The following is a 14,088-nucleotide window of genomic DNA, read 5'->3' on the forward strand; positions in this document are numbered from 1 at the left end:
AAATAACATAATTTATAGTGCGGTATTTTTATAAACAAAGATTTTTAATGATTTTTAAAAATAGGCTAAGCTACTCGTTAAACCAAGCATTTCTTTAATAGTTGGAATGACCTAAATATTACTATTTAAGATGATAAAATCTTAACCTTGAAATCTTATAAAACAAAAGAAACACACTTCCAAAATAACACCAAAAGACAGAACTTTGTAAAAAGGCTTTTAATTAAAAAAAAGTAAAACAGGAAATGGCATTTAAAAAGACAATATAGTAGTTAAGTCATAATACTTATGTTCTTTTTAATTTGCTATAATAATTCCTTTTCTTTGGAGAGTTCCTTCTTATGCTCATTTCATCCCAAAGAAAAAAAATCACTAAAAAATTAGTTTTCCAACATAAAAAAAAATGCACTCAGGTTCTCCTTGGGAGCTATCAACAATGGGGACACTTTTTAGTGACAACACAAACATGTAAAACCAATGAAGCAGAAATTGCACCTGATTCTTACAAGGTCATGCATATGGTGATACAAACACAAGTGCTTCATCCTGAAGACTCAAGAGAGTATTTCCAGTTTCGACCTGTGAAAATCTCTGTTTGCCGGAGAAATCTCATCAGCTTTAAAGACTAGCACTGCAACTGTGAAGTGATTTCACCTAAGGTGTCACTATCTACGATTTTTCAATTCACAGAGCACAAGAAACGCTGGGTCTTTGTTTAAAAGGTGTGCGCCCGTGCGTGTGTGTGTATACAAGTACTGTGTGAATTTTTTTTTAACTTTTGGAAAATTCTCATCATAAAGATTTGATCTAAGGATTAGAACTTAGTTCTGCCTGCACAGGGAACCCAAGTGCCATGGCTCTGCCACTAACGCCAAGCCTCTTGTTACTACTCAGAAGCTAACATCAAAGACGGGAAGGGAAAGGCAAAAATGAACAAAAGGAAGATGAAGAAGTAGGAGAGAAACAGAAAAACATAAGAAAGCTTGCTTACCATACTAATAAATGAGAATATAATGATCTGTACTCATGTGGCATTAAACATACTTCTGAACACAACATATTTCTGAATTCAGTCGTGAAATCATGCTCATTTTGACTTATCCAACTTAGGCAATTTTTTTCTGTGTAAGTACCAGGCAATATTTATATACAACCCTAAATTTGTATGAATGTTGTGCTGTCTTCAGGGTGGGTTGAAGTGATTATTCCATTACTGGATCACTATTTTGTGACTGTGAAAAAGGTTTTATATGGTTTGCTCGTTTTATAAACACCGTAATTGCAATGAAATAAATACAAACCTCTATGAATCCGTATAAATATCATTTCAATAATAAATTCAGTAAAAGTCACAACAATTTGCAATGGAAGCACTGAGTATGTAAAAGACGTTTCAAATAAATAGTTATTTTGGAAGTGGAAGGAAAACTTAAACAGAGTTTCTAGCCAGTTAAAATTTTCAAAGACTGAAATTTCCAATGTAGGTCACAATTTTGGAGATTTATATTGGGGGAAAAAAACCAGCAAGAAAAACATAGGCAGCATACCTAGTGACTGCCCCTGCCATTGGAAGTCTCAATATCCACATACACAAAAACATGATCACATTTTGCTCTTAGAAAGTGTTCTTTCATTCTGCAATGGAACTCCATAGCCATGCATTAAACAGAAGTTTAAAGGAAAAGGGAGAGGACAGGACCAGACAGGAAGACAGAAGCGACCCAGTCTCACGCTTGTCCCATACAAATTCAACGTGCCGTATGGGGCAACATAACCTTTGGCAAACTTCAGACCACACACCGCAATGTTTTAGGAGTCCACTGAATTACAATATGTGGTTATCATATTTCAAAGGTGCTAATGTAATAGTTTTCTGGAAATTATCAAAAGCAGAGAAAATACTGCCTCATGGTAACAGCCTAACCATAGAAAATAATTAGCACTTTCAGGCAGTGGGAACTGGAAGATCAATTTTGTTCTGAATTTTCCACCAAACTAACACTTCAAGATACAGCAGAGGAACTCCAAGGCAGAAGATCGCACCAAATTCTAAGTTTTCACAATCTTATAATGCATCGTTCTAGAATGTTCTAGAGTTTTGTCATTAACCGTTAATGGAAATCCTCTTTTGCACATTCAGCCTGGAACCAATAATTGAGGGTTGTGGGTAAACCTGGCTGTCACAAAAGACACTGCTGTACTCCAAGTCTTCACAAGCAGATTTTTTTTTTTTTTTGGTGGGACTTGTCAAAGGATGAAAGGAACTTCTTTAGATCTGTGAGCCACTAACAAACCTGAGTGACGTTTGTGGCGTTTATTGACTGTGCTGAACAAGCAGAAAGAAAACTGGAATGGAAGTCAGGGAGTCGTCTTCACAGCTTGGCTCCTTCACCAAAACCCCATTTGTGGGTATACAGGGCACATCTTCCCCATCCAAGAGACAGTCCAGAAATGTCCTCACTTTATATTCAGATATAAAATATCAGACAATGTCATCTTGGGTGGCGAAATGAGGAAACATAAACTATACCAGCAAAGATAAGAGTTTCACATCATCATGGTAATTTCCCTTAAAACAAAAATAACAAACCACAGGCCACCCAACTTATCAAAGGAAAAGTATGGGTTATTACTCAACCATTTTAGATTTAAATTTGTTACTGCCATAAAGATGCTGCACACTAAGATTGATTGACATACATATATTTTTTGGTAATGCTGAGATTTTCATGTATTTTTTTTTTCAGGGTAAGACTTTTTCTTCTGAACCTCTAATATCCTACTGGATTCCGGTATGTAGGATACTACGTTTGCATTACCAAAATAAAAAACTTTCATTTTATATTTTCAGATCGCTGTCTATATATGTTGAAAAGTATTTAATATATTTGTTTCCAAAAATTTCTCTGTAAAATACGTTGCATTTTATACACATCTGTATGTCTCAGAGAACAGGAATTACATTGAACGTGTTTGTTTCTTTGTGTTACAATTGCGTGATTTGCCCAGTGGAGATGACACAGGCTCCCACTAAGTTCATTAGGCTGTTGCAGACATCAAAGAGATCATTTATGCACAAGTTATTTTGAGATAAATAAAGCATCATGCAAAACTCCCTCATGCTAATACCAGCTACTTGAGTAACTAGGGATTAAGTTAGATCCCTTTGGGGAAAGAATATAGAACTTCCTCTACTGTAGCCAGGTGAGAAGACCTGCCCGGTTCCTTGGCTAATAGTCGGATAACCCTAGAAAAGAAAAATGAACGTTTGCGAGAACTTTCTAAGGCTGGTAGGAAGTTGCATTTTTTTGCCAATGGAATCAGCTGAACTATTTATTTGTACCCATTATCTTCCAAGTTGGCCTTTAATTTCCACCTACTGCCCACAAGTTTAAAGAGAGAAGGCCACATCTACTAACGTAAGAGATAAACTGCTTTTGTCTGTGGGTAAACACAAAATCACATCTCTTTGCTAAGTAAACCTCTTAGGTTTAACTCAATTACTGAATTTCCTTTCAGAAGCTGTGGCTGCGTAGACATTTCTTATGATTTGGAAAATCTAAATAATTTTTCTTAAAAAAAACCCCAGTTACGCTTCATCCTTTACCACCTGCCCAATTAGCTAAAATCTGAATGCTTCTCCCAGGTGGATTTTTAAGCAGAGCACCATAAACATAATCATTTTGCCTAAATTTTTAGTCTCCTACATAAAAATCTCAGCATAAGGGCCAACTTTTATTTAGACTACTGGTTTTAGACATGTGTTACGATGGAAAAGACAACCAGCAAATAAATACAGAAGTAGGGAAAAAGACTTAGGACTACTCTAAAATCAAAATCTTTTCCCCTGGTTGATAGGATTATGGCTAGTCTCATTCTGACTTTGGTCCACTTGCCTATATATTCTCTATACATTTTAAAAATTTGTTTGATTTACCAGAAGCACGTATTACTTTGATAACAAGGGATGGGGGAAACAACTGCATTGAAAGAGTCTCAGAAAAAGTGGATAAAAGCTGTCACTTTGGATGCCACTGACATTGTCTCAGACACTTAGGAATTGGAAGGCTCACAGAACTTTCCACAGCCAGCTCACTGCTGCAACAATGTTCAATGAGCAATAACACCACTTAAAAAAAAAAAAAAAAGCAACAACAGAGAGACAAATAGCATTTTAGGAAAAATTAAAGCATATTTCCTTTGAGGGGCAATTAATTTAGCAACATTTAACAAGGCTTTTTAAACTCAATTGTCTTAGAGCACCACTAAATATTCACATAAAAGAGACCCAGGCGGCTTGCAGACGGGTGTCTCCTCGTTCATGAGAAGCCTAATTGATTGGCAACAATGTGAAACCCTCAGTGCATCTGGTTGGGGCCGACACGGATGATGACATGTTTCTCATAAGCCCTTTTCATTGTTTTCTCAATTTGCTTCAGAAAAACTTGTGGGATTCGTCCACATAGAGTGTGCACAGTTTCTAAAAACTTCAGCTGAAGAGGGTAATACATGGATTGAAAGAGATTGTCTTCAAAGGGAAACTGAAAGATGATTAAAAAAAGAAAGAAAGAAAGAAAAAGTTTACTTTAGTTACTGAAAGGCCATTTAAAATGCAAATCACTTTTACTGAGAAATGACACAGGCAATGACTGGAAGCCCACAGGCAGATTGGTACATTCCTAGATACATGGAAATGACTTCCGAGGACCCAGGTTCAAATCCTGATTCCATCCTGTGCAATTCCAGGCAATCACTTACCCTCTCTTGGCCCCAGTTTCTTCCCTTCTTAAAAAAATTTTTTTTTTATTTGGGTTAAAAGCTCCTAAAATCTAAGAGTGAGGTATATCTCCCAGGATAGGATATTCTACATATAGTATGCTCTTGCTGAGCAGACACTTGAAATCTAACAGAATGAAACACTGAATTCTTATTTTTTGCCTTTGTAGCAGTCTTAACGAAGCAACTATGGTAATCCCATGAAGCCCAGAGTTTAACAACTACCAGTAAAATGTATCATCAGTGAACTTTATTTTAATAATTCAGGTACCGAATATTGGTTGCTGTTTTTTTCCCACTTAATATTGGGCTTAAAAAAAATATATTGTTTTCCTATGGGATGTGTCTGTATTTTCCAAAATACATCTTTCAGACCACCTAGTTATGAGCACGAGTCAAAGTTTTATCACAATTTTGTCGAAAGGGAAAGGCCTCCAGTAGGTTCAAATCAAGGATTCATTGTTGGCAAGGACATTTCAAACAAAGACTAGAGGGAAAAAAAAGGAAAATAAGAATGATGAAAAGTCAGTGTACTATTGCCTGACAGCGGAGTGGGTGTGTGCTTATTTTCCTACAAGTCCTAACCCCTTTAAAGTTCACCAGAAATATTGCTTAAGCATGTTTACCAGAAATGTGAATTTCTTCCCAGAAGGAGATTATATGCTAGGTAATGTAAAAAGGTTCTGTCCGAGACCACGTTGGGGACATTTTTCCTTTCATAGCACAGTTTAGACCATTGACAAAATCCTTTTCACCACTGTATCCTCAGTGACAGGAGCAGAGCAGGTGAAAACATTGGAGCCATCCTGGAATCCTGTTTCCCCCACATTCTTCACCCAGTCCATCAGCAAGTGCTGTAGACTCCATCTCTACGACGTATCCGCAACACAGCTACTTCCTCGCATCCTCCTGATACCACACGAGCGCATGCCCATCCCATCTCTCACCTGGATGGCTGCAGTAAGTCTCATAAACAGCCTTCGGGTTTTCACTCTTGCACCCCTTTCCCTGAGTTACCGAGGTGATCTTTTTAAAGGATAAATCAGAGCACATAATTTCCCTGCAGGGGCTTCCCACTGCAATCAGAATAAGATTGCAAGCCTCTCTCACCCCAAAAGCTCATGTGACCTTGAACTCTCCACCTCATCTCCTCCTCTCTCCCTTTCTCTGGTCATTCTGGTCACCGTGGTCTCTTCTCTGTCCTGCGGGCACACAAACTTATTCCTGCCTCAGGGACCTTTCCTGGGTTCTGTCTTCTGCGTAGCAGGATCCCCCTGCTCCCCCTCAGATTTCCCAGGGCTGCCTCAGTGGATCAAGGCTCAGGCTCACAGAGGCCTCCCTGAGGACCTGAGCTCGGGAACACTCCTCTCCACCCAGGACTCTAGCCCCATCACCCTGCTCTGTTTCCCCTCTAACCTTTCACTGTCTAATAGGACTTGGATCATCCCTCGGATTCTGTGAGTACTGTCAGGCTGCCTTCACCCAGAATATACACTTCACGAGGGCTGGGCTTCAGCTTTGTTGACTTCTGAGTTCCCAGAAACTCGAATTGTTCCTGCATAAAATAGGCTCTTCATAGATGATTGCTGAAAGAATGATAGAAAGAATGTCTGCCTGGGAGGTGATTTGCCTTGGGTCAGGACGAGGGGGATCACACTTCCCCTTCACACAAACTACACACAGGGCTGAAGTGTGCGAGCACATGAGAGAGAGAGAAGACAGGAGGGGAGGAGAGGGAAGAGATGGAGAAGGGGAGGGAAAAAGGAAGAGGGAGGGAGAGGGAAGACACTTTCAGAGAGACACACAGGGACAAAGAGAAATGCAGTGAGACAGAGAAACTATTTACAGAGAGGAAGAGAGAGAGCAGGAGAGAAAATGTGCACAAGGTAGGGAAAGAGGTAAGTGTGACACTGTTATCATCACAACAACTTCTACTAATTACTGAGCACAACTCTATGTCAGGTGCTGAACTACAAGTTCAAAACCCATCATTTTGCTGAATTCTCACAATACTTTCTATGTGGTAGATAATATTATGACCATTTCACAGGTGAGGAAACTGAGGCCCAGTAAGGCAAGAACACAGAGTTAATGACTAATTGCCAGAAAGTGACAAAATTGGGACTCGAACCCAGGTCAGTCGATGCCCAAAGCCAAGCCTTGACCCTGCTACGCTAGGGTGCACAGTGGAGAGTGGGAAATACACCTCTGATGATGGAGTCTGACTGTATTTACTCACGTTTCAGGGTGGGGTTAGTGATAGTCCTGATAGAAGTGCCTGAATGAAAATTAAAAATGGTCTTTTTAGGCCCAACTGGGGAAAATCATTGAGTGTATTGGGCAGGATCATTTATGAAACAGTTATTCGGCCTTCTTTCTGATCTACCCAGAAAGCAAACAGGATGAACTGTGACTCAAGAACTGCAGTTGCTCAATCCCAGAACAGGGGGGCAGATCACAGAAGAATCCAAGCGTGGCTCTGATGTACACAGTCTGCTGCAATCTTACTGAACTTCCATTTGTACTCCTGAGTGGGTTTACCCCTAGAGTCGGTGTTGGAATATCTAAATGTGATGATATCACTAAGTACAGAACAGGTTTTCTTTGTAATTAAATCACTTGGCCTTTGAGAACCAGCAGCAGGGAAACGCAGGGGAAGAAAGAGATGTTAGTTTAAAAGCTTGCAAATCTCTTTCCCTACACAGGAGACAATTCTGGGAATTCCAGAATTGGAATTCTCTGGGATTCTCCTTAGCAAAATGCATATTTTCATATGTGCAAGAATGTATTACTATATTGCAGGATTCACCCCCACCTCACTCCTGTCAAAACTCATTCATGAATCATGAAGTTTCCCAGATCCTCAAGAAAAAACTCTCTAATAACAATTTACATGCTCTATGTCAGGGTTAGGCAAACTTTTTCTGTAAAGGGCTAGATAGTGAATATTCTAGATTTTGTGGGCCATACATACAGTCTGTCACAGCCACACCTCTGCTGCTGTAGCATAAAAGTGGCCACAGACAGTACATACATGAAAGGCTGTCCTCAGGTCCCGATAAGACTGTGTTTATGAATGGTGAGATCTGAATTTCATAAAATTTCCTCATGTCATAGAATACTCTTCTTTTCATTTTTTCCCCCCAACTATTTAAGAAACCATCCTTACCCCACACATCTTACAAAAACAGGCAGCAACCCAGACTTGGCTTAAGTTGGCTGACCTCTGCTGTTTTGGAAATATCATTTCAAAAAGGAAATCTCTGAAAGCAGCTGTTGCTGGCTTCCCCTCAGCAATGTCAAGGTAAAAGGCAATGTGGAAAGCAGCATTTCCTGAAGTGTGGGACGGAAGCAAGAGCAGGCAGTCCTGGACAGGATTTTAGGTGGTGAACTGCAAAGCAAGGTCCTTTCGACCTTCCCATTTACTGCAAGAGGACAGTTCACTTTCGTCTTCAACTCCTCCTTAACATTGCAACTCAATTTCTACAGGGTAGTAAGAGGGAGCCTCAGCTCCAGGACAAAATCCTAGTGTCATCTTCACACTCAACTAGAGGCAATTAAAAGGCTGCCTGGCAGATCTCATGGAAACTGCCCTTCCCAAACCTTGGACTTGGTGCACGGGCAGTGAGCTTAGTTTTCCCGACAGCTGCAGTCAAGGACTCAGGCCCCCGTCCCAGGCCAGCCTGGCTCATATGCACATCTGCATCCCTGCCCCAGGCACCTCCATTCACAGGACTCCTTTTCGAGGTACTGGGGGTAGGGTGGGGGGGTGTGCCTTTCCTCTCCTCCCCTCTCTCTTCCCGCGGTTCATGGGTCCATAAAGATGCAGGAGCCTCTTGTTTAGGAGATATTCCTGCCTCTGTGCTGTATGGACCTGACCCTCGCCCAGCACACTTTGGTGCACAAACAATAGACCACTGGGAGCTGGGGCCTCTTTTTGCCTCTTGCTTGCACTGTCACAGTATATAAATAAAGACTTGATCGACATAGAAAACAAACTATGATTACCAAAGAGGAAAAGGAGGGGAGAGGGATAAATTAGGAGTTCGGGATTAACAGATATAAATATACTATTATACATAAAATAAGATAAACAGGGACCTACTGTATAGCACAGGGAACTACATTCAATATCTCAATATCTTATAATAACCTATAATGAAAAAGAATCTGAAAAAGAACATCTATACCTATACCTAACTGAATCACTTTGCTGTATACTTAAAACTAACAAAATATTAAAAATCAACTATATACCCATAAAACAAAGACATGATTGCTATTTTGGTTTGGCCCCTGTCCTAACTGACCACCTTGACACCTGCTTGTTTAACAGGGTGGAGCTGTCAACGAGGCAACACACCTAGTTCGTGCTGAATAATACAATTTTATTTTCATTGTACTATCTATACCTTAATCCACGACCCTTTGCTATGGCAAATGGCACAGGGTTTCTCTCTCTGACAGGAAATTGCCTCCCTCTGTGAATTTATTTAAGGGGGAAAAAATGAGTGACTTACTTGGAACTATGAAGTAAAGAGTGGAGAGAGTAGAGTATCAGGTGGCAAGTGGATGGAGTGACTGAGAGTGACTGAGGCTGGGGAGAAGTGGTGTAACTCAGTGCTTCTGGGGAATTATTTGACCTTGAAAAGGACCCGTGACCAAATCACCGGCACTGCCTTTCGCTGGCTGAATGGTGGCGAGCACACACTTACATCCCGGATGGCTTCATAGAGAGCTTTGAACGTCGGCTGCTTCTCGTCATGGTAGACGCCACGGTTCCCGTGCAGGACAGACACACCTTCCCGCTCTGCCTCTTTGCAGTTGCTTCCGTACATGCAGTGATCAGGACGGTAGTTCCACTGGCAGGGGAACACGTAGAGACACTCTGGTGGTGACAAGATAAAGACATGTGTGCACAGTCAGTGCCAGCTCTCCTCTGCACACCTGGCGAGGAGTCAACCTGTTGTGTCTGAATACACAACTCTGCCACTAGCTGCAGGAACGCAAGCAAATGACACAATTGTTTTCTGGGCCTCAGTTTCATCATCTGTAAAAGGGGGAAGAATTGTAAATATCACTTGTCCAGCAGGATTGTGGGAAGTATTAACTGAGTTCATATACATGTATAAGAACTTGGAACAGTGCTTGGCACATAGAAGGCACACAGTAAATCTAAGCCGTCATGATTACTCTTATCATTGTTATTGCTACAACGAGAACTGTTGCATTAGGCTGCTAGAAGGGTGAAACAAGATAACTTAAATTGAACGAGCCTAGCATAGTTTCTGACACATAGTACTTCGGTGGTAAATGTTTTACTCCAAATTGCCACTAGACATACAGGTGGCCAGTCATTCTTAACTTTTTATGAGTCACAGATCTCTCTGGGAATCTAATGAAAGCTTTAGATTCTGTCTTTGGAAAAATGTATGAAGAAAGAATATTTGCTTACAAGTTTAGGGGTTTGTAGATCTCCTCAAAACCTGCTAAGAACCCCAGCTATTAAATGTCACATGTGAAACTGGGTTCCGGACAGAATTCAGTTCACATGCTAACCTTCCCTGCAGAATTTTCCAGAGGAAGAAACACAAACTACATTGGGAATATAGTTGAAGTAAATATTTGTTCATCACAGTGCCAGGCACTGGTGCCACTGAGTGATAAGGCACTGCTTTTCCCTCAGGAAATTTATACTCTCGTAAGGGAGATAGTCTAGCGTCATCAAAATGAACACGTTTCGTCAGAGTTCACAGAAAGGACGGCATTTCAGTTAAGCTTTATTTAAACTTAGACTTACATAGTGAGGATAGGATTTGATTGACAGTTAGAAATAGAAGCCTGGACGAGCATTTGAGGAGGAGAAAATGGTCTGATCAAGGTGAGGAGTTTGGAAATTAGAGTGTGTTTTAGAAAAGATCAGTTATTTAATTTTTCTGGGGCAAACTCGATTTCTTCAAAGGGTAAGATAATGGTAGGAAAGCTGTCACATAAAAAGACTGCTTTGACCTAAAATATTCAAGAAATCTGAATATATATTAGGTTGCAAGTAACTAACTGTGATTCTAGCTAGTGAGAAAAAAAAATTTTTTTTTCCTTTGGAAAGAGGAGGTAGTTCATAAAATCAGAGGGAAAGCTGAATTGGTGGGCGGAACAAGGGCAGCGCCTGGGAGCTGCGTATGGGGATGAATTCATGTCAGCTTCCCGGCACTGCCGCCAGGACGAACCAGCTGTGGCTACTTCCTGCTCTTGGACTCCCAGACACAGGTTCCCAGGAGATAGTCTGACTGGTTCAGTGCGAGTCAGGGGTGGGCGGGACTCTGAGATTGCATGAAATGGGGCAAGAGCAATTCCCCTGAGAAACCTGGGTGCTGTTACTAAAAGGAAGGGAAATCAAGAGTGCACAGGTCAAAATAACAGAGGTGCCTTTTTCTGCACAGATACACCTTGCCTGGGTTACATTTTGAAATCTCCATGTGGTTAACAGGGGAAGGAGGAGGAGAGGGGCTACACCAGCATCCTGGAGTGGGCTGAGGATGGAAAACCTCTGTAGATCAGCTGATGAACACGTAGAGGGGGTTAATGGTGTTTATGTGGTACATGATCAATAATTATTCCGAAATGGATCTAGTTTAAGGAAGATGATGACAGCTGTCAAAATGTAATGTTTAAAAATGACAGCATGGTGAAATGTGCCAGTTATTTTTTTCCACTGCTGAAGAAATAATACAGTGAATGGTTTTTAAATTCCAAATCTCCAAAGCCTCAAACCGCTGCAATTTATTTAAAAAAAAATTTTTTTTTTCCAAGCCAACCTCTCTTCCAACCCTGGGTCTTTCCAATTTTTCTCTTCATTCTGCATACAAAAAAAAGCTCATTAACTGATTATTTATGAGACTGAAATCCCTTAGTGATCCCTTCAGGAGTCTACATTTATTTCCAGAGCCTCCTAACTACTTGCAAAGTACTGTGTGAACTGATTGCTGCTTCCATTTCTGATCACTTCATATTCTTGGGGACTTTAAGATTATGGACTAGCTTATGCCTGATCATTTTAACTTCAAGGTAAAATAGATTTGCTACTTACTATACTGTATCAACAGAATGGAGGCTGTTTGCCCTATTCATAGCATTTTGTTTGTTCCCTTTTGCTTTTTTTCATGTCTCATTCTGGAACTCAGCTTTCCCCGCCTCCTCTTCTTCCTTCTTCCAGAATGTATCTTGTTCCAGGAAAGGGCAACTCATTCCTCAAGAAAACGTCTCTGATCACACAATCTAAAGAAGCGATTCTCTCCTTAGTTTTGACAGACTCTCTCTAACCCCTCATTTGTTTCTTTCACAGCACTTTTCCACAATTTGCGATTTTGAACAACTAGTTGCTATTCTTTGGAAGTTTACCTCTTCCAATAAAAGGGGGGTTTCATGAAAGTAGGAACTCTGTCCCCTGTCTGCTGCCATATCCCCAATGCCTAGCCCTGCAGCTGGCACCTAGCAGGTGCTCAAAAGACATCTGCAGAATGAACAAGAGGACAAAAGTGTGCACCTTCCTCTACCATCTGCATCTTTCTCCTGCTTTCTCCCTCTCCCTTCTCCCCACCCTCCTTTCCTCTCACTTTCCTTGCTAGGATCTTTCTCTTTTATCTCTTTCCCTCTTTCCCTCCACTCTCTGAATCCCATCCATCCAACCAGCCAACATACCTGAAGACCAACTCCAGTTAAAGCTTAACTAAGCTGCACATGGGAAGCACTTAATGAAAGACAAAAGGTAGACACAACTCCTTCTCACAAAGACCCCATGATCTTCATTTCTGGGCTTAGTATCAGAGCTCGTGAGCTTCCCAGCCTCCTCAAACAATGACTTGTTACAATTTTCCAGGACAGTCATAAAGCTAAATAACTGGGCCTGTCCACTCCAAAACACACTCATAACTGCCAGTTGCTGGGTGCTTTTGGTGGGGTGAGTACACAGCGTGGTTGCACACTCAGGAACACAGCCTGACAGGGCCACTGCAGAGGCTTGTTCCATGTGATGATGTGGCCCCAGCAGACTCTCCTGACTTCCTAGTAACACATTCAACTCACGGACAATCTACAGACATTTCATGGGCGTTTCAGCACTTCTTCCTCTTCGGGGACAGGACTCCACTGCTTCCACTCCGGCTGGACGCCCTGCCCTGTCGTCTGTACTTGGCAGGTTTCATTTCCTTCCCTGCCCGCAGCCTACTTTTCTAGAAATTGCTTCAGAACAAGGGACAGACTTAGGTGGTCATGTTTGAGAGAGGAAAATGCCACTTGATCTTGCTCCTCTCCCTATGCAAAGAGAACCGCTACACAGCAGGGCTGGGAATACATTCACAGGCCAGGCCAGGCCAGGCCAATCTCCCTCTGTCTCTTTTTCCCTTCAAGAATTTGAATTAGGAAATACAGAAAACCCATCATCATTGGTACGGGCTTGTGAGGTTGTGTTGACTCGAGGCTGGGCCACATGCAAGTAGAGAATACCATCTAAGAGATGGTATGGAATCGAATGGGCGTGGAGAGAAAAAATGCGACAGACACCATGAGGCCTCTGAGGGATGAAAAAGTTCAGCTTTGGCCCTTAGCAGCTGCTCAGAGCTACTTCTCATGAGGCCTGGCATGATCTGATCCACGTGTTCATGCAACTGGTACCTGGCCCCTGATGTAACTGGTGTGAGTGGAGTTTTACTCCCTGCAACCTAAGTGCGTTCATCCAAGCACATTTTTCTGCCTAGGGTTCTCTTTTCACCCTTGCCAAATTTACCCTTTCTACAGCACTCTGTTCTTGACTCAGATTCACCTGTAAAGATGAGTTCAGTCTTCCATCTCTTGAAGAAGCTACCTTGGCTCACCTGCAAGGAAATGTCCCATGGGATGAGCTACCTGCAGGGCCACCCTGGGCCTCAGCTGCCTTTTCCTGAGTCAGTCTATTACCCAGCACAGCAATTACATACCTGCAAGCATTTACGATCTAATTATAGCAAGAGTTCTACAACATTTTTTAGCTAATGACTTTTAAACACATTTTAAAAGCCCTGTTATTGGCTAGGGGAGGCTATAAAAATGAAAACAACGTAGGTATGTGCCCAGGTTTGTGTGCACTGCTTCACCCATGGCAACACACAGAATCATAACAAATAAGCATGTTTACCTCCTGGGCTGGGGCCAATCTCTCCTTCTCTCCTTTCCAAGGATAAAGGTGACAACTTTTTTTTTCAAATATAGTTTGTTCTGGTGTATAGAAAGTGCTCACAATCAATATAAACAAAGAAAACCTTTCAATGCAATGATTAT

The 14,088-nt window shown here is 41.4% G+C and overlaps 1 protein-coding gene across 1 annotated transcript in view; it reads right to left on the reverse strand.

Annotated features, from left to right (window-relative positions):
• Window positions 1-222: 222 nt before the first annotated feature.
• The window catches only part of GXYLT2 (glucoside xylosyltransferase 2), a 72,028-nt gene continuing 58,162 nt past the window's right edge, over window positions 223-14,088 (reverse strand). The window contains exons 6-7 of the mRNA XM_031470737.2: window positions 9,492-9,664; window positions 223-4,541 (exon numbers count right to left, since the gene is read on the reverse strand). Of these exons, the coding sequence (XP_031326597.2) occupies window positions 4,359-4,541; window positions 9,492-9,664 (356 nt within the window). The 3' untranslated portion in view covers window positions 223-4,358. The remainder of the gene's footprint in view (window positions 4,542-9,491; window positions 9,665-14,088) is intronic.

The sequence above is a fragment of the Camelus dromedarius genome, chromosome 17 (assembly GCF_036321535.1).
Source record: "Camelus dromedarius isolate mCamDro1 chromosome 17, mCamDro1.pat, whole genome shotgun sequence".
Taxonomy (NCBI): Eukaryota; Metazoa; Chordata; class Mammalia; order Artiodactyla; family Camelidae; genus Camelus; species Camelus dromedarius.